General features: G+C 38.8%; 1 protein-coding gene across 9 annotated transcripts in view; it reads right to left on the bottom strand.

Moving 5' to 3' along the window:
- Positions 1-1,127: 1,127 nt before the first annotated feature.
- The window catches only part of ZMYM1 (zinc finger MYM-type containing 1), a 41,865-nt gene continuing 23,449 nt past the window's right edge, over positions 1,128-19,543 (bottom strand). For all 9 annotated transcript variants that reach the window (XM_019957881.2, XM_019957879.2, XM_019957880.2 and 6 more), the window contains one exon: positions 1,128-19,469. In XM_019957881.2, coding sequence (XP_019813440.2) covers positions 17,196-19,469 — 2,274 coding nt within the window. In that variant the 3' untranslated portion in view covers positions 1,128-17,195. The remainder of the gene's footprint in view (positions 19,470-19,543) is intronic.

Consider the following 19,543-nt stretch of genomic DNA (forward strand, 5'->3'; position numbering starts at 1 on the left):
TGTTCTCTAAGTACTGTAGATTATACTTCCTAAATATCTAATTCAAGCCCTTTTTGTATCTGCCCAAACCATCCTAATCCAGTGTCAGTGTACTCCACTTGGACTCTGCTACCCTTTACGAGTCTCCCCTTCTTCACTGGCACTTGCACGGCTGTCAGGCTTTTTCCCCGGACTCTAATTTTATTTATGTGGTGTTCAGAATCCCTTTCTCTTGTATGTGTTGGCCAGAAAGAAAGGAAAAATCTGAATGAACTTTTTGGTCAACTCAAGATGAAGTTGAAACTCCTTGCTGCTGCTGCTAAGTCGCTTCAGTCGTGTCCGACTCTGTGTGACCCCATAGACGGCAGCCCACCAGGCTTCACCGTCCCTGGGATTCTCCAGGCAAGAACACTGGAGTGGGTTGCCATTTCCTTCTCCAATGCATGAAAGTGAAAAGTGAAAGTGAAGTCGCTCAGTCGTGTCCAACTCTTCACGACCCCAGGGACTGCAGCCTACCAGGCTCCTCCGTCCATGGGATTCTCCAGGCAAGAGTACTGGAGTGGGATGCCATTGCCTTCTCTGGTCATCTTGAATAGTCATCTTCAAATCGGTCATCGGTGGTCTGACTAGCATCATTTAGGTTGTTTCAGGTACAGTTAATTTTTATTTCCAGGGTCCATTTGTTCCAATTCTCAAAATTGTAGCAGCTCATGTCCTGGGTAGACTCTGGTCATCATGTAATTAACTTCTCCACCTGGTGTTTTAGTATCTATAAGACAGCTCACAGGATGTGTGGCTCAGAATATTATCTATAGCCCTTGGGAAAAAACTAAAGGTCCTTGACTGTGTTTAATGACTATAATTATTTAGTCTCCTATGACTGTTTTCCTTTGTTTCAGCATTTCTCACTTCTCTGATTAAACTTGTTCTTTGACTAAAGTTATCCACAGACAAAAGGCATGCAGAGGACATGAGGGGGGGCGGGTGGGTGGTGGCAAGGACCATAGGGTCCTGCTCCGTTTCAAGACTAGCAAATATCAACTTTCAGGATACTCTTACTTTTCTATTATAAAACATGTTTTTTTTTTTTAATTTCCACAACTCAGAGGTACACACACACATGCAGACACACAAAGAAAAATGATGACTCCTTTGGTGTTCCTTTATTGTTAACCATTGGATTTATTTGTCTACAGTTGTTTCACCCATTAGACCTCTGAGTGGCAGGGAGCATGTCTTACTGGACTTTGAATCCTCTGTGAGAATCCTGGTGTAAAATAAATTTAAAATAACAGTATAATTATTTTATACATTAGAAAGAATTCCTGTTTTACCAAGGAGACTGAGCCTGAGAGAACATGGCTTATCCAAAGTCTCTGAACTAGTAAATGGCAGAGCTGACACTCAGATACGAAACTTATTCCACATTCGGTGTTTTATCCAGTATATCTAGGTCTTCCCTAGTGGGTCAGCAGTAAGGAATCCACCTGCAATACAGGAGCTGCAGGAGACAAGGGTTCAATCCCTGGGTGAGAAGGATCCCCTGGAGGAGGGCATGGCAATCCACTTGAGTATTCTTGCCTGGAGAATCTCATTGGCAGAAAAGGCTGCTGGGCTACAGTCCACAGGGTTTCAAAGAAGCGGACATGACTGCAGCGACTTAGCAGGCATGCACATGTGGCACTGTATCTAAGATGTTAATGACATCTTACATTTTACTCAGGGAACATTTTTTTATGGTCTACTAAAGTGAAGAACTAAAGAGCCTCTTGATGAAAGTGAAAGAGAGCAGTGAGAAAGTTGGTTTAAAGCTCAACATTCAGAAAACTAAGATCATGGCATCTGGTCCCATCACTTCATGGCAAATAGATGGGGAAACAGTGGAAACAGTGTCAGGCTTTATTTTTTTGGGCTCCAAAATCACTGCAGATGGTGACTGCAGCCATGAAATTAAAAGACGCTTACTCCTTGGAAGCAAAGTTATGACCAACCTAGACAGCATATTAAAAAAGCAGAGACATTACTTTGCCAACAAAGATCTGCTTAGTCAAGGCTACGGTTTTCCCAGTGATCATGTATGGATGTGAAAGTTGGACTATAAAGAAAGCTGAGTGCCAAAGAATTGATGCTTTTGAACTGTGGTGTTGGAGAAGACTCTTGAGAGTCCCTTGGACTGCAAGGAGACCCAACCAGTCCATCCTAAAGGAGATCAGTCCTGGGTGTTCATTGGAAGGACTGATTTTGAAGCTGAAACTCCAATACTTTGGCCACCTCATGCAAAGAGCTGACTCACTGGAAAAGACCCTGATGCTGGGAAAGATTGAGGGTAGGAGGAGAAGGGGACAACAGGATGAGATGGTTGGATGGCATCACCGACTCAACGGACATGAGTTTGGGTAGGCTCCAGGAGTTGGTGATGGACAGGGAGGCCTGGCGTGCTGCAGTCCATGGGGTTGCAGAGTCAGACACGACTGAGCGACTGAACGCAAAATAAGATACAGACCTTCAGAATTCACTGGCTGGCCTGTGGTTAAAACTCTGGGCTTCCACTGCAGGGACCATGGATTCAATCCCTGATTAGGGAACTAAGATCTGGCATGCTGCACAGTGTCGCTGGCCCACACCCCGCTCTCCACCCCTCTAAAAAAGATACAGACCTTGCCTTTGAGAGGTAATGTTTAATATGGAATTATCTTTACCGTTGTGGAAGAAGAAAAAAAAATATGCTTTCAATGGTTCATACTAAGGAACCATTAGTAAATAATATATTGTTACCTTCAGGAAATAGGCTTTTTCCATATTAGACTCCACAGCTTTCTTTTGCTTTTATCCCATCTGGTAACTAGGACATTTCTGCATGTGTTTTCCTGGAAGCTTCACATGTCACTTTACTTACTAATTCTCATTTGCCACAAGGGTCATTCTGACTTTGATATTTTTGTATAAAATCAACTTCTGCTTCACATTTTCAATTGAAATTCCAAAATGCTGAGATACATGACTTTATCATCTTCTAATTACCTTGGTTATTTCCTTCATGATCTGGGCCTGGTACTCACTTCTTCTGTTAGTCGATGATAGATCCCTGTTCTTTTCTCCTGCTCTGCTCTATGCCAACTAGTCCTACGTGAGTGCTCAGTCACTAAGTCGTGTCTAACTCTTTGCAGCCCCATAGGTTGTTGCTCGGAGAAGGCGATGGCACCCCACTCCAGTCCTCTTGCCTGGAGAATCCCATGGACAGAGGAGCCTGGTAGGGTGCAGTCCATGGGGTTTCGAAGAGTCGGACACGACTGAGCGACTTCACTTTCACTTCACTTCACATCAGTAAATGGCAGAACTGAGATTAAAATTTATGCTCTAATCTCTAGGCCAGTGTTTCTGTACATAAAAAATTATACTAATGAAAAGATTCCTTATCATGTGTACACAGCGTTATCTTTCAAGACTGAGTATGGATGTGAGGTAACCAAATGAAGAACTTTATCAGATTTCACAGTAAATCTCTCAGTCCAGTTTTGGCAAGTAGACTTATAAAAATCAAATGTGTTAAATGGTCCATCTCAGACAGGAATTGTTCTGGTTCCTGTTGCTGTGTAATAAATTACCCCAATCATTTTACTTCATCACAGCTTCATGTGTCAGGAATTTACGAAGGGCTTGACGACCATTTTTGCTTGGGATCTCATGCAATTGCAGTCAGTTGTTGACTGGTCTGCAGTCATCACAAAATCCCCTGGACGTGACATTCAAGGTGACACTGACATGATTGCCAGATGCTGGTTATTGGCCAAGGGCTCAGCTGAGGCTGTTGACTGGAATGCCTACTCCTAGCTTCAGCACGACAGTCTCAGGGTAGACGTCTTTTTTTTTTTTAATAAATTTATGTTGACTTCTTTATTGTCTTTTTAAAAACTTTTATTTTTGGCTATGCTGGATCCTTGTTGCTGCTTGGGCTCTTCTCTAGTTGTGGCATCTAGGCTTCTCATTGTAGTTGCTTCTCTTGTTGCAGAGCATGGGCTCTAGACACATGGGCTCTGTAGTTGAGGCTCCTGGGCTCTAGAGCACAGGTTCAATAGTTGTGGTGCACGGGCTTATATTCCATTCTATGGATAAGACAGAATTTGTTTATCCATTTATCGATTGATGGGTGCTTGGGTTGTTTCTGCTTTTGTGAATGGTGATGCTACGAACATTCACACACAAGTTTCTGTGTTAACATGGGTTTTCAGTTGAATATCTACCTAGGAGTGAGATTCCTCGGTTTTAAGGTAACTTTAACATTTTGAGGAACCACCAAACTTTTCCACAGTACCCACTTCCCACTAGCAGGTGTATGACAGTTTTAATTTCTCACCAACACTTGGCTGTTTTCAGTGTTTTGATTATGGCCCTTCTAGTGGGTATGATGGAGAAGGCAATGGCACCCCACTCCAGTACTTGTGCTTGCAGAATCCCAGGGACGGGGGAGCCTGGTGGGCTGCCGTCTATGGGGTCACACAGTGTCGGACATGACTGAAGCGACTTAGCAGCAGCAGTGGGTATGAAATGGAGCTTCATTGTGGTTTTTTTGTTTTCGGCTACCCTGTTTTTTGACTGGAGAGTTTAAACCATTTAAAGTAATTACTGGTAAAGAAGGACTTACTTCTGTCGTTTTGCTATTTTCTGTATGCCTTATAGGTCTTCATCCCTCATTTCCTCCATTACTGGCTTCTTTTGTATTCTTTTTTTTGTAGTTAAACATTTAGATTCCTTTTCCTTTTTTGGGAGGGTATATTCTCTCATTATTTTCTCCAATCTACACTTTCTGTTCTTTATTTCAATTATTACACATTTTTGTACCCAGTATTAAGTTTCCCTTTGTAACTCTATTCTTGCTTCATGCTTTTTTTTTTTTTTTTGACTTTCAGTTCATTATTTTTACTTTACAATATTGTATTGGTTTTGCCATACATCAACATGAATCCGCCATGGGTGTACACGTGTTTCCCATCCTGAACCCTGCTCCCACCTCCCTCCCCATACCATCCCTCTGGGTCATCCCAGTGCACCAGCCCCAAGCTTCCTGTATCCTGCATCGAACCTGGACTGGCGATTCGCTTCACATATGATATTATACATGTTTCAACGCCATTCTCCCAAATCATCCCATCCTCTCCCTCTCCCAGAGTCCAAAAGACTGTTCTATACATCAGTGTCTCTTTTGCTGTCTCGTATACAGGGTTATCATTACCATCTTTCTAAATTCCATACATATGCGTTAGTATACTGTATTGGTGTTTTTCTTTCTGGCTTACTTGACTCTGTATAATAGGCTCCAGTTTCATCCACCTCATTATAACTGATTCAAATGTATTCTTTTTACATGGCTGACTAACACTCCATTGTGTATATGTACCACAGCTCTCTTATCCATTCGTCTGCTGATATCTAGGTTGCTTCCATGTCCTGGCTATTATAAACAGTGCTGCGATGAACACTGGGGTGCATGTGTCTCTTTCAATTCTGGTTTCCTCAGTGTATATGCCCAGCAGTGGGATTGCTGGGTCGTATGGCAGTTCTATTTCATTTTTTAAGGAATCTCCACACTGTTCTCCATAGTGGCTGTACTAGTTTGCATTTCCACCAACACTGTAAGAGGGTTTCCCCCAGCATTTATTGCTTGTAGACTTTTGGATAGCAGCCATTCTGACTGGCGTGAAATGGTACCTCATTGTGCTTTTGATTTGTATTTCTCTGATAATGAGTGATGTTGAGCATCTTTTCACGTGTTTGTTAGCCATCTGTATGTCTTCTTTGGAGAAATGTCCATTTAGTTCTTTTGCCTGTTTTTTGATTGGTTCATTTATTTTTCTGGAATTGAGCTGCAGGAGTTGCTTGTGTATTTTTGAGATTGTCAGTTGCTTCATTTGCTATTATTTTCTCCCATTCTGAAGGCTGTCTTTTCACCTTGCTTATAGTTTCCTTTGTTGTGCAGAAGCTTTTAACTAGGTCCCATTTATTTTTTCTTTTATTTCCAATATTCTGGAAGGTGGGTCATAGAGGATCCTGCTGTGATTATGTTTTGCCTAAGTTCTCCTCTAGGAATTTTATAGTTTCTGGTCTTACGTTTAGATCTTTAATCCATTTTATTTTTGTGTATGGTGTTAGAAAGTGTTGCTTTACACTTTCAATTGACTTCCCAGGCGGCTTAGTGGTAAAAAGTCTACCTGCTAATGCAGAAGCCGGAGGGGCGTGTTCGATCCCTGCATTGGAAAGATCCCTTGGAGGAGGGCATGGCAACTTACTCCAGTATTCTTGCCTGAATAATCCCATGGCTAGTGGAACCTGCCGGGCTCCAGTCCATGGAATTACAGAGTTGGACACGACTGAGCAACTGTGTGTGAATGCACAGATGTTTTCAATATTATCCCTTCTCTCCGTGAGGCTCCTGCTTACGTATGTTTAAACTTTTTGTTCTGTATATATTTTTATCTTCTTGTACTGTAATTTACTCAGTTTGTTGTATTTCTTCTTATGCTCAACTATGTAATCTTTTCCTGAGTTCCTATTTGTCTGGAACTATCAGCTCTGTTGGCTAGGTAATGGGCACCATGGAGAAAGGCAAAAAGCCAGGCTTGGTCATCTTCTATTTACCTTAGAGAGAACTCCTTGAAAGTGAAACCAATATAGAACAAAGAGTAAAGCTTAATGATAAAAAGGAGGAGCTGTGGTAACATTATTTTCATGGTTTCCAGTTCTACCTGAATTCAGCTTCACAATTCACCGAAGTAATCTGTTTCCTTAAGCTAGTTTGAGTTGCTTCTGTCTCTTGATAATCAAAATAGCCTTCACTAGTTCAGCTGCCTTTATCATATACTAAATTTCATTATATATCTGGTCCAGTGAGCTATCTATTCCTACACAAATATCATATTTTAAATTTAATTGCTTTGGATATGAGTTCTAGCAGTCTTTTTTTTTTTCCAAGAAAAGATTGTCTTTGGTTTCCCACACGCTCGTCTTTTTTAACCTCCTTAATTTCTTCTTTGGCTGCACTGGGCCTGCATTACTGTGCACGGGCCTCCTCCAGTTGTGAGCGGGGCTGCTCTCCAGTTGTGTGGTGCACTGGCTTCAGGAGTTGTGGGTCGTGGGTTCTGGGGCACAAGCGCAGCAGTTGTGGTACATGGGCTTAGCTGGTCCATGGCATGTGAAATTTTCCCAGAGCAGGGATCAAACCTCTGTCAGACTGACAGGCAGATGCTTAACCACTGGACTGCCAGGGAAGTCCTGCACTCATTTTCATGGAATGGTTATATACATCTTAGTGTTCTTCAGAGAAACAGAACTAATACACACGCACATTTTTCGGGGCAGAGGGGCATACTTTTGATTGAAAAGGAAGAGTTTCCACATATTTGGAAGAACACAAAATATGGTTATAACTGCTATTAAGGAAGAACTGAGCAGGCACCAGTACAAGGTAATTAAACAAGATGGATGTAAAAGCATAAGTCTATTTGAGGCAGGAAAGTGGGTAGTCCATGGAGTTGATATAGACTTCTTCAAGGGACATATTGGTAGAAACCAGGTGGAGTCAAATAAGAGAACAAGAGGGCTTTTTGGTTTTCTATGCATATATAAATTTAAACATGCACGTGGGAGACCTTTCAGGGTGCTGCTTCTCCTGAAGATTCTTGTAATGTCACTGTAATTAATAAATCAGATAACTTTTTATCCATCTTGGTTTAATGGCTATTTTGTAAGTTTACATGAAGAAAAACCATGAACTAAAAAAAGGCAAGGAGGCTCATAGGGAGACTCACTTGGACAGTGTTCCATGTGAGCTGGCCTGGGACTGTGTAATGTAGAAACACTTTTCAACTTGCTTATTGCCCTTGCCATCTCCCTAGAAGATTTAGCTTGCCTAGAAAGGAAGGAGAATAACATTAACATCATTTCCTAGATATAAAAATGGATGAGATAAGATGCTTACTTTTTACTTTCCTACTTTTTAATGTTTCTAGTAGATGGTAAGCACTCAGTAAAATGCTAGATAATTCATACTGATAATTTTAATTTGGTATTGCATATTTAACTTATATGCAGAGTACATCATGAGAAATGCTGGACTGGATGAAGCACAAGCTGGAATCAAGATTGCCAGGAGAAATATCAATAACCTCAGATATGCAGGTGACACCACCCTTATGGCAGAAAACAAAGAACTAAAGAGCCTCTTGATGAAAGTCAAAGAGGAGAATGAAAAAGTTGGTTTAAAACTCAACATTCAGAAAACTAAAATCATGGCATCTGGTCCCATCACTTCATAATGGCAAATACATAGGGAAACAATGGAAACAGTGAGAGACTTTATTTTTCTGGGCTCCAAAATCACTGCAGATAGTGACTGCAGCCATGAAATTAAAAGACGCTTGCTCCTTGGAAGAAAAGCTATGACCAACCTAGACAGCATATTACAAAGCAGAGACATAACTTTGCTGACAAAGGTCTGTCTAGTCAACGCTATTGCTTTTCCAGTAGTCGTGTATGGATGTGAGAGTTGGACCATAAAGAAAGCTGAGCACTGAAGAATTGATGCTTTTGAACTGTGGTGTTGGAGAAGGCTCTTGAGACTCCCTTGGACTGCAAGGAGATCCAACCAGTCCATCCTAAAGGAAATCAGACCTGAATACTCACTGGAAGGACTGATGCTGAAGCTGAAACTCCAATACTCTGGCCACCTGATGTGAAGAGCTGACTCATTTGAAAAAACCCTGATGCTGGAAAAGATTGAAGGCAAGAGGAGAAAGGGATGACAGAGGACGAGATGGTAGGATGGCATCACCAACTCGGTGGACATGAGTTTGGGCAAGCTCTGGGAGTTGGTGATGGACAGGGAAGCCTGGCGTGCTGCAGTTCATGGGGTCACAGAGTCGGATATGACTGAACAAATGAACTGATAATGTTATATGTACTATTGTCTAGGTCTTCACCTACCTACTAATAAATATATTACCAACAATTTATTGTTAACAGAAAATATCTTTTGTTCTAATTTTACCAAAGTTTTTAAAATCAGGCACAAAAGTTAAAGCTTTAGCAATGCTATGGTATTTGATATCATTTTCTTAATTTGATATATTATTCTGTTGCATTTCATAAACAAATAAATATGAAATATGAAATTTCATTTCATAAATAAATTTCCTAGTATTAAAACACCTTTACATTCCTGGCATGAATTCCAATGGGAAATAGTTCATCATTTAGTAACATTCTTACAATAGAAAATGTCACATGTAAAAACTGAGTTAACAATACAATGAATCCCTACATACCCATCATCTAGACTCAACAACTATGAAATCATGGCCAATTTTTTACCTTGATCCTCACATATTCCCTCTACTTCTATGATTATTTTGAAGCCCCAGATTACATGTTGGTAATTTCATGACTAACAGCTTAAGTATTTTTCTCTAAAAGTGACTTTTTAAAAAACACATAACCACAATATCATTATAAATATCCGTTTTTTTCACAGTTGCTTAAAGATCTAAACATGGTCTACCCAATTTGTTGATATATGACTCCTCCTTCTAAAATAACAGCTTTTACTCAGCCATTAAAAAGAATACATTTGAATCAGTTCTAATGAGGTGGATGAAACTGGAGCCTATTATACAGAGTGAAGTAAGCCAGAAGGAAAAACACCAATACAGTATACTAACGCATATATATGGAATTTAGAAAGATGGTAACGATAACCCTGTATATGAGACAGCAAAAGAGACACTGATGTATAGAACAGTCTTATGGACTCTGTGGGAGAGGGAGAGGGTGGGAAGATTTGGGAGAATGGCATTGAAACATGTAAAATATCATGTATGAAACGAGATGCCAGTCCAGGTTCAATGCACGATACTGGATGCTTGGGGCTGGTGCACTGGGACGACCCAGAGGGATGGTATGGGGAGGGAGGAGGGAGGAGGGTTCAGGATGGGGAACACATGTATACCTGTGGTGGATTCATTTTGATATTTGGCAAAAAAAAGAAAAAACAAAACAAAACATGATCCCCCCAGGAAAAAAAATAAATAAATAAAATAAAATAACAGCTTTATCGAAATATAATTCATGTATCATAAAATTCTCTTTTCAAGAAATATTTCTCTTTGTCTACGCTAGGCCTTCGTTGCTGCACTTGGGCTTTCTCCAGTTGCGGTGGTTGGGGGCTTCTCTAGTTGTGGTGTGTGGGCTTCTTAACTGCCGTGGCTTCTCTTGTTGCAGAGCCGGGCCCTAGCACACGGGTTTTAGCAGCTGCGGCTCATGGGCTCTAGAGTGAGGGCTCAGTAGTTGTGGTGCACGGGCTTAGTTGCCCCGCAGCATGTGGGATCTTCCTAGGCCAGGAATTTAATTGTGTCCCCTTTATAATCACTGGACCACCAGGGAAGTCCCTAAATCCCCTCATTTTAAAGTGTACAATTCAGTGACATTACCCCCAGGACTGTAATACATAAAATTTTTTTTCAGTTAAACATGTATCCTTTTTCAAATCCTACTGCTCTTTTAGAGGATCCTCTGCCATTTTTTTCCTTGTTAGTTTTTGTTAGAAGTGTTTATCCTGTGCAGTTTCCCAGGATTTGGACTTTGCTGGTTAATCCCATTGATGTTTAATATGCTCCTCTGACCCCCTACATTTCCAGTAAACAAGCAGTTAGATCTAGGGTTTTGACAAGACTCCAGATTGAATTATTTGGCAAGATTCATAGCTAGTGTTATATCAGGGAACATCCAGTCAGGCGACTGGAACCACATGAGTTATTTGAACTATATGACTAGAAAGGCTAAAGAGCACCAAGAAGGTATTAAGCAGCAGCAACTGCAAAGCTGCTAGGACTGGGAGAGGGGAAAAAAAAAAAAAAAAGAGTTGAAATTAATACTTAGCAGCCTGATAGAGTCCTATGGAACGGAAATTCAGATACCTGAGGATGCCTTTCTTAGCTAATGCTAGTATCAGTTAGGAAGTACACAATGTCTGACTGTATTACTGGTATTAGCATAGGTAATCATTAAGGTAATATTCTCATCTTACTCATTCAATACTTGCAAAGCTTTATCACCTCTTACATTAATGCCTCTCCTATTAATCTGGTTATCTGAACCTTATTCTAATAGACTCCTCATGTAGGGTTCATGGAAATAATGAGTTAGAACACTATTGTTCTAACTATTGATGACAGCCTGTGGCTTTCTATGCTTGAAAGTCCATTTGGTTGGATATAAAATCCTGTTTGGGAACTTCCCTGGTTGTCCCGTGGTTAAGATCCTGTGCTTCTAATGCAGTGGTGCGTGATTGATCCCTGGTGAGGAAACGAAGATCTCGCATGGTGTGACCCCCCCTAACAAAAGAAAAACCCTAAGTTCATGTTACTTCATTATCTTTTAACATAGTGTCACTATCAGAAAGTATGAACATGATCGGATTTCTCTTCCCTATAAGTGACTTCCTCCTTGCTTTTGTTTGAGGGCCCGGACTCCCAGGGACTTTTTCTTTTAAAAAACCCTTTCAAAATTGTTTCATTCTTTTTTTTAGGCCATGACTCAGTACTGACTATTCTGGGTCAATGTTCCTAGGTGTACAGTGTGTCTTTCTAATATATAAAGTGTTTCTAATTTCAAGCAAGTTCTCTTGATTCAGTGTATCAGCCAGAGTTCAGTCAGAACAGAAGCCATACTAGTTATCTGAACAGAATATAAAAACATACTAAGTATAAACAGGTTACTGAAGGGATAAAAAGAGAACATCAAGATATCATGGTGGTGGTTTTTTAGTAGCTAAGTTGCGTCTGATTCTTTTGCAACCCCGTGGACTGTAGCCCACCAGGCTCCTCTGTCTATGGAATTCTCCAGGTAAGAATACTGGAGTGGGTTGCCATTTCCTTCTCCAGGGGATTTTCCCAACACAGGTACTGAATCTGTGTCCCCTGCTTGGCAGGCAAATTCTTTACCACTGAGCCACCAGGGAAACCCAAGGAGAGAGCACCTAATATCCTGAAATGAGAGAACAAAGAAAGGAGAGGAATTAGAACAGCCTCGTGGAGCTGAAAGTTAAGACAATGAGGAGGGATGATGCTTGTGCTGGTCTCTGAGCTTTGACCTAAGACCAAGATCCCTGAAAAGGGGCCGCTTGTATCTCTAACAGTAGGCATGATGAAAGTGCTTCAGGTGTTATAAAAACTGCAACCTGATTCAGCTGAGGCTAGGGAAGGAAGTGCTGGATGTAACAGCACTGGCTGGAATAATGCTCACAAGAATCACAAGCAGATATAAAGCCCACAGAAGGTAGACAGGATGGAACATAATCCTGTTTCCTTCAGACCTGCATTCTCCCTCTAGTGACCCCCTACTAGCAGAGGCTAATATAAATACAGCTAGAACAGAAATGGGGTCAGAGAGTCCCGTATTTCGGATATGACTGAAATGACTGAGCAGACACTTACTCAGAGGAGAAACGTGCAGTGTTCCAACTTCGTCACCACAAGACTGAGGATAGAAGGGTGGCTGTAGAGACAACAGCATAATAACCTGCACCAAGTTTTTAGTATTTGCTCTTGTCCATTGCTTTGGATTTCTTCACAGACTTCTTTTTTAATGGATATCAGGTTTTCAATGAGGTATCCCTCTTCTCTATTTAAAACACTTTCCTTCTTTCCAGTTCCATCTATTTCTCTTAGGAATTATCAATTGTTTATTCACTTTTTTGAGTTCCTTTTAGTTTTCACTTTGACTTTTATTCCTTTTAACTTCTAATATTTTCCTGAATTCTTTGCATTTATTTTTACACCTTTTATCCACTCATCTGAGCATTTCTAATTCTAGTTTACACTGTTCTTTTACAATATTACCATTTAACCTTGGTTTGAAACAGTAGATTGTTTTGTAAGGATTTAGTTTTATATTCTCATAATTTTCTATCATATTCCACAATTCCACTGATCAGTTTTAAATATTTTTAAAAGGGACAAAATAACTTTTCTATCCTTGAGGTTCATGAAATATATTAGTTTCACAAAGTGACTAAAATAAATGACCTAGTTCTGACAGCTGCTTCGTTTCTCCCCCACTTCACTCTGTTCTTTCCTTTGCCCCTATTGTCCATTCCTGCTGAAACTGGTGTCCAGAGCCAGCAGTTTCTCCTTAAAAAGGTTGTTTTGGAAGAAAGCTTACATTTGTTAGTTTCAAGACAAGTGTGGAGTTTAGCAATCCTCTTAAACACCTGCATATTAGCAGCTGCAGGAACCTTCACTTTTGTGGCTGCTTTGAAACTGGCCTGCCACACTTTCCTGTGGCAATGTTTTGGGAGACGCCCTTTTCTCAAGGCCATCAGATGTCCCATTGTTTTTTGTCCATGACCTTCCACACAGATAGCTGGCACTACTCAGGTTTTATAGCTGCTTTTGAGTTTGTCACTATCTGGTCTTATTTTGGGATTGTGGGGATACCGTGTCACCAAGACTTGCTACAGATGCCATGCATAGATTTTTGCTTTTATGAAGGAAGCTGGGAGATTAAGAGAATGCAGCTATTTCTGTCATCTTCTATTCTTCAATGTACTCCTGGTAGTGGATTTTTTATTTAGAACATCTGTGATAATAATTTATATAAAAGGTAGTAGAACATAGTGATTAGAAGCATGAGTTTTGGAGTCACATTGTCTTGGTACAAATCCTCGATTCACCCAACATTTACTAATTATGTGATCATTAACTTCTATGACTTCAGTTTCTTCCATAAAACGACTGGTTGTGAGAAGTGAAATAACAACAAGCACTGAGAAAAGTACTAAGGTTATATAGTAAATATTCAACAAAGAAAGTGCTTGTTTTTTTCTCCTTGGCTGCACTGCAGAGACTATGGGATTTTACTTCCCCAACCAGGGATTGAACCTGGATCCGCAGCAGCAAAAGTGCCGAGTGCTAACTACTGAACCACCAGGGAATTACCAAGAATCCCATTTTAATTATTGTAGTTCTCATTTTCCTTTTTCAGTTCTAAATTTTGTATAACTGACTTTAGAGTACTAAAAAGTAATATAACATTTGGAAAAAAACACCCAAGCTCTTGAAATCACAAATGCAAACTGCTAGAAAATAACAAAAATGAGACAAACACATACTAGGCAAAGGTGACTTCAGAGGAAAGGTCACAGCGTTAAGCACGTTCATACAAAACAGAAAGAAATGAAAACGTATGCAATAAGCATGGAATATGAAAGATTAACTCCTTTCTATTAAAGTAGAAATCAATGGATTTTTTTTTAAGAGTAAAGTGACAAGGATGTGGCAAGGATGTGGAACAACAGATACAGGTATTACGGGTGGGAGTAGAAAAGTGGTTCAACTAGGCGTCTCACGCACAGTCTTGACCCATCAAGTCCACTTCAAAGTAAGTACCTTAGAACAGACCTTCCCAGCTGTGGGCCACGTAAGAGAGAGCTGGACCACAAAGAAGGCAGAGTGCCCAACAACTGATGCTTTTTTTTTTGTATTTTCCAATTTTATTTTATGTGGTGAGATCCCCTCCAAAGAACACTTTCTTGCTTTTATCATTTTTTTTTAAATTTTATTTTATTTTTAAACTTTACATAATTGTATTAGTTTTGCCAAATATCAAAATGAATCCACCACAGGTATACATGTGTTTCCCATCCTGAACCCTCCTCAACTGATGCTTTAGAACTGTGGTGCTGGAGAAGACTCTTGGGAATCTCTTGGACAGCAAGGAGATCAAACCTAGTCAATCTTAAAGGAAATCAGCCCTGAATATTCATTGGAAGGACTGATGCTGAAGCTCCAACACTTTGGCCACCTGATGTGAACAGCTGACTCATTGAAGATTCAGACACAACTTGGCAACTGAACAACCTAAGTAGCCTCAGCTCTTTCAAAGCCTCATCTTTTATCTTATGCAGCATAAAAATATTCTTTTCTGTATTATCATCTATCTATATGAGTTGCTAAGCAACCTCTTCTAACATCTTTGATTTCCACATGAGAAAGGTGAGTTTCACCAGAGTCAAGGCCTTATTTTATTCTCTGCTGGATCTCTGCCAGCTAGAATAGTGTCTGGCGTATCATACATGCTGAAAAAATATTTGCTGGATGTACAAGTGTATACCACATACACAAAGGATCACTGCAGTTTAATAAAAATACAGAATCAGATGATATAAAACGCCTATTTAAATAAAGGATGAACATGTATATTCATATAATGGAATGGGGAAGGGGACAACAGAGGATGAGATTGGCATCATCCATTGGTTTGATGGCATCACTGATTCCATGGACATGAGTTTGAGCAAACTCCAGGAGATGGTGAAGGACACGGAAACCTGGCCTGCTGCAGTCCATGGACTGCACAGTCAGACAGGACTGAGCCACTGAACAAAAACAAATTCAGCAGTTAGAATGTATCAACTAGAAATCCATGTATAAATCTCAAAGTGAAAAAGGCAAACTGCAGAAAGATAAGTAGAATATAACTTAAAGTTTTACATAAAGTTTACAATCAGGTGGAGCAAGGCTATGTATTAAAGTATAAAATCATATATGCATGGAATGATGCACACCAAGTGTAAAGACAGAAAAAGAGTTCTATCAGAATTATTTCAAAAAACAGTCACATTCTCATAAAGTAGATTAGGAATTCCTACTGTCATCTAGCTATTTGTCAACCAAAACCACAGCAAAATTTAGTTTTAATGTTTAAATGTGAGATTTCACAGAAAAGGAAATTCAAATGTGATTTAATATGATCCCTATCAAATTACCAATAGCATTTTTCACAGAACTAGAACAAAAAATTTCACAATTCACATGGAAACACAAAAGACCTTGAATAGCCAAAACAGTCTTGAGAAAGAAGAGTGGAGCCGGAGGAATCAACCTTCCTGACTTCAGATTATACTACAAAGCTACAGTCATCAAGACAGTATGGTACTGGCACAAAAACAGAAAGACTGACCAATGGAACAAGACAGAAAGCCCAGAAGTAAACCCATGCGCCTATGGGTACCTTATTTTTGACAAAGAAGGCAAGAATATACAATGGGGCAAAGACAGCCTCTTCAATAAATGGTCTGGGAAAACCGAACAGCTATGTGTAAAAGAATGAAATCAGAATACTTCCTAACACCACACACAATGATAAACTCAAAATGGATTAAAGACATAAATGTAAGACCAGAAACTATAAAACTCTTTTAAGTGAAAACAAAAAACTCCACTGAGATTTCATCTCCACAGAGATTAGTATCAGTCAGTTTAGTTCAGTCGTGTCTGATTCTTTGTGACCCCATGGACTACAGCACACCAGGCTTCCCTGTTCATCACCAACTCGCACAGTTTACTCAAACTCATGTCCATTGAGTTGGTGATGCCATCCAACCACCTCATTCTCTGTCGTCCCCTTCTCCTCCTGCCTTCAGTCTTTGCCAGCATCACGGTCTTTTCCAAAGTCAGTTCTTTGCAACAGGTGGTCAACATATCATTATTCAAATAACACTTTGCAATGATCAAAATGTTTATTAATAATTAATAAAGATTTGAGGAAATAAGCACTCTCACATTGTTGGTGGGACTATAAGATGATACAATCCTTATAGAAAGCAATTTGCCAATATCTATGAAAAATAAAAATGTGTAAATCTTCTGACCTAATAGTTCCAGTTTAAAATTTTATTTTATAGCAACATGACCTATGTACAAGGTTATTAAATGCAGCAATATCTGCAACTGAAATAGACTGGAAAGAAAATGTTTATCAGTAGGGACTGCTCCAATATATTTTGGTACATCCATACAATTAAATCTTATGTGGTTATTAAAAAAAGACTCTAAAACTCTATGTATTGATATACAGAACATGACAAAAATGTCATGTTAAAGGAAAAAGGCAAGCTGAAGAACAGTGTGTACAGTACATTTATGACTAAGTATCTCCAGAAGGATATTTAAGAGAAACAGAGAATACTTGTGGGAGGGGGAAATGAGTATTTAAAAAGGGATGGAGCCTTTTCACTATGTATCATTCTATGTCATGAATTTTGAACCGATAAATGCTACATGTTCTGATGAAAAACCTTTTTTCTTAAAAAGACACACATTTGAAATAAAAACTATAATATACAACAGAAATAAAAATTCTTTCAGGTGAATGCAAGCTAGCAAGTACTATATTTCTTTCACCTGAAGGATAAACTTTTCCATAATTCCATTGAGCCTTTCAGGTTCCATCAGTTTATCTACCAATTCCTGCTCAACGGCCATTAGGGCTAAGCCACTAAACTTTTCTTGTCCCCTGGTACGACATAAATATGTTTTAAGACGAGAAAGTGTAGAAAATGAGTTTTCAGCACTTGCTGAAGTAACTGGCCAAGACAAAGCAATATATAATAGCTTTGATATGCAAGGAATATTATTGTGAAGACCATGCTGAATAAATAAATGGCCAAGATTGCTGAAGTTGATAAAATCATATTCCAGGACAAAGTTGAGCTTTGCATAGTGCCGATAAAATCTAAGTTCTGGGATGATGTCTGCATCAAATTTATAAAATTCTTGGATATCTTTGGCTGTTGCTTCATTTAAGGGTTCATTCCATTTAAGTAACAGTTCTGAAATTTGCTTCATTTTACAATAATCAAACTCTAAAAAACACAATTTTAAATTTTGCAATACAGTATCCAAGCCTTGGTAATAAATATTAACTTTGTATTGTTCTTCTGTTGAGGTAGGAAAAAACATACTGTCTGAATTGCCAGGATCTATAATTTTCTGAATTTTTCTTCTTTTTTGAAATGAAGGTCTTTCAACTTCAAAACCTTTACAGGTTATTTTTTGACATATTTCCTCTGCTCCATCCCAGATAGTTTTGAAATAAGTATCATTTCTTTCAGATGATAAACACTCCAAAATTGCTTCTATTTTTGAAGACAAAGAAAAAATGTCTATTGTTTCACTTTGAAACTCTTTGGAAAGAATTCCTGTAACACTTAGTATTCGATAAAGAAATTTCAAACAAAAGATAAATTCAAATTTAGAAACCAATGCCAACAAATCACTCAATTCATCAGCTAAACTTGTGTTTGAAGAATGGTTTGATAGAACTTCCAGTGTTTCAATGATTTCTGGAAGACCCTCAATCACAGACAGTAATGTATTATCATGGACTGTCCAACACGGTTGTGATATGTGTTTCTTGCATGTTTTGCTTTGACTCAGCTTATAAATGTTTTGAAAATTTACCGACATTTCCCCATGAATAGTGTTGAACAAAGAACTGAGAGTATTTAGAGCACTTCGGAGCTCTTTTACTTCTTTACAAAACCTAATCACTGCTAAATCCAAACAATGTGTGTAACAATGCAGGTATAAAGCTCTTGGCTCTTCCTTCTTAAATTCTGCTGCAATTTTTTTTAATTTTCCCTTCCAATTACTGGTGCTATCATAGGCCTGGCCTCGTATTTTATTCAAATCAACTCCAATTTGCTGCAGGTAAGCTTTGATACTCCTGTGTAAGCTGGTCCCAGTCATCTCTTCAACATCTATGAAACCCAAAAATCTTTCTTTAATTAACACAGCCTTTGATGTCTTCTGTGGGTATCTCACACAAACTGAGAACTGTCCTTTAGTGGCACCATCAGTGGTCTCATCACATATTACTGAAAAAGCTGAGGAGACATTGATCTCATTTACAATATCTTGCAATATTTCAGTCTTTATTATTTCAATAATATCATTTTGAATCTGTGTACTATTATAGAAGTCAACTTGTGAATTCATAAGTCGAAATATTTCTTCTCCTTTATCTTTTGCTCGGATTTCTAACAATTCTAAAAAATTGCCTTTATTCACAGACGAAATAGACTGGTCATTTCCTTTTAAGAATAAACATTGCTTCCCAAGAAATAAAATATTTTCAATTATAAGCTTTAGGTACTTTTTATTTCCTTCAATCTGTTTTGACTGATTAGATAAAGTGTCATTAACAGCTTCATCACAAAATTGGTATTCTCTCCAAAACTGCAATGACTTCAAATGCATTTCACTTTTTTCATGCTTTCTGAATTTTTCCATAGTTTTTTTCCAATGGGAAATTCCTTGCGCTCTAAGTGACTCTCTTCCATAGTTAAATTTTTTCTGGCAGAACAACTGGCATGAATAACAAAATATTACATCCTTTTTAATACTGTTTTCTAATCGTTGAAAATAAGATTTTTTAATACTTCGTGATTTACCTTTAACTTTTTGTATTTTGGATGTAAATTTTGGGTGACGTAGTCTGTCACTTTTTTTCATGGATTTCATATTGTTTGTAGCATTTTGGTTTAACATATGACCTTTTTGTTCTTCTGTATTTAAGGCAACCGTATGCTGACTGACTACAGATGACGGTGGTGAAAGGCTTGGCTGCTGCACACTATTACTTGATTCACTGGGTGAAATCTTGGGAGAAAAAGACAACATTTGTTTGAACAGTTTTCAAACAGTCAATTAAAGAGGGAAACATTAACAATTAT

The sequence above is a fragment of the Bos indicus genome, chromosome 3 (assembly GCF_029378745.1).
Source record: "Bos indicus isolate NIAB-ARS_2022 breed Sahiwal x Tharparkar chromosome 3, NIAB-ARS_B.indTharparkar_mat_pri_1.0, whole genome shotgun sequence".
Taxonomy (NCBI): Eukaryota; Metazoa; Chordata; class Mammalia; order Artiodactyla; family Bovidae; genus Bos; species Bos indicus.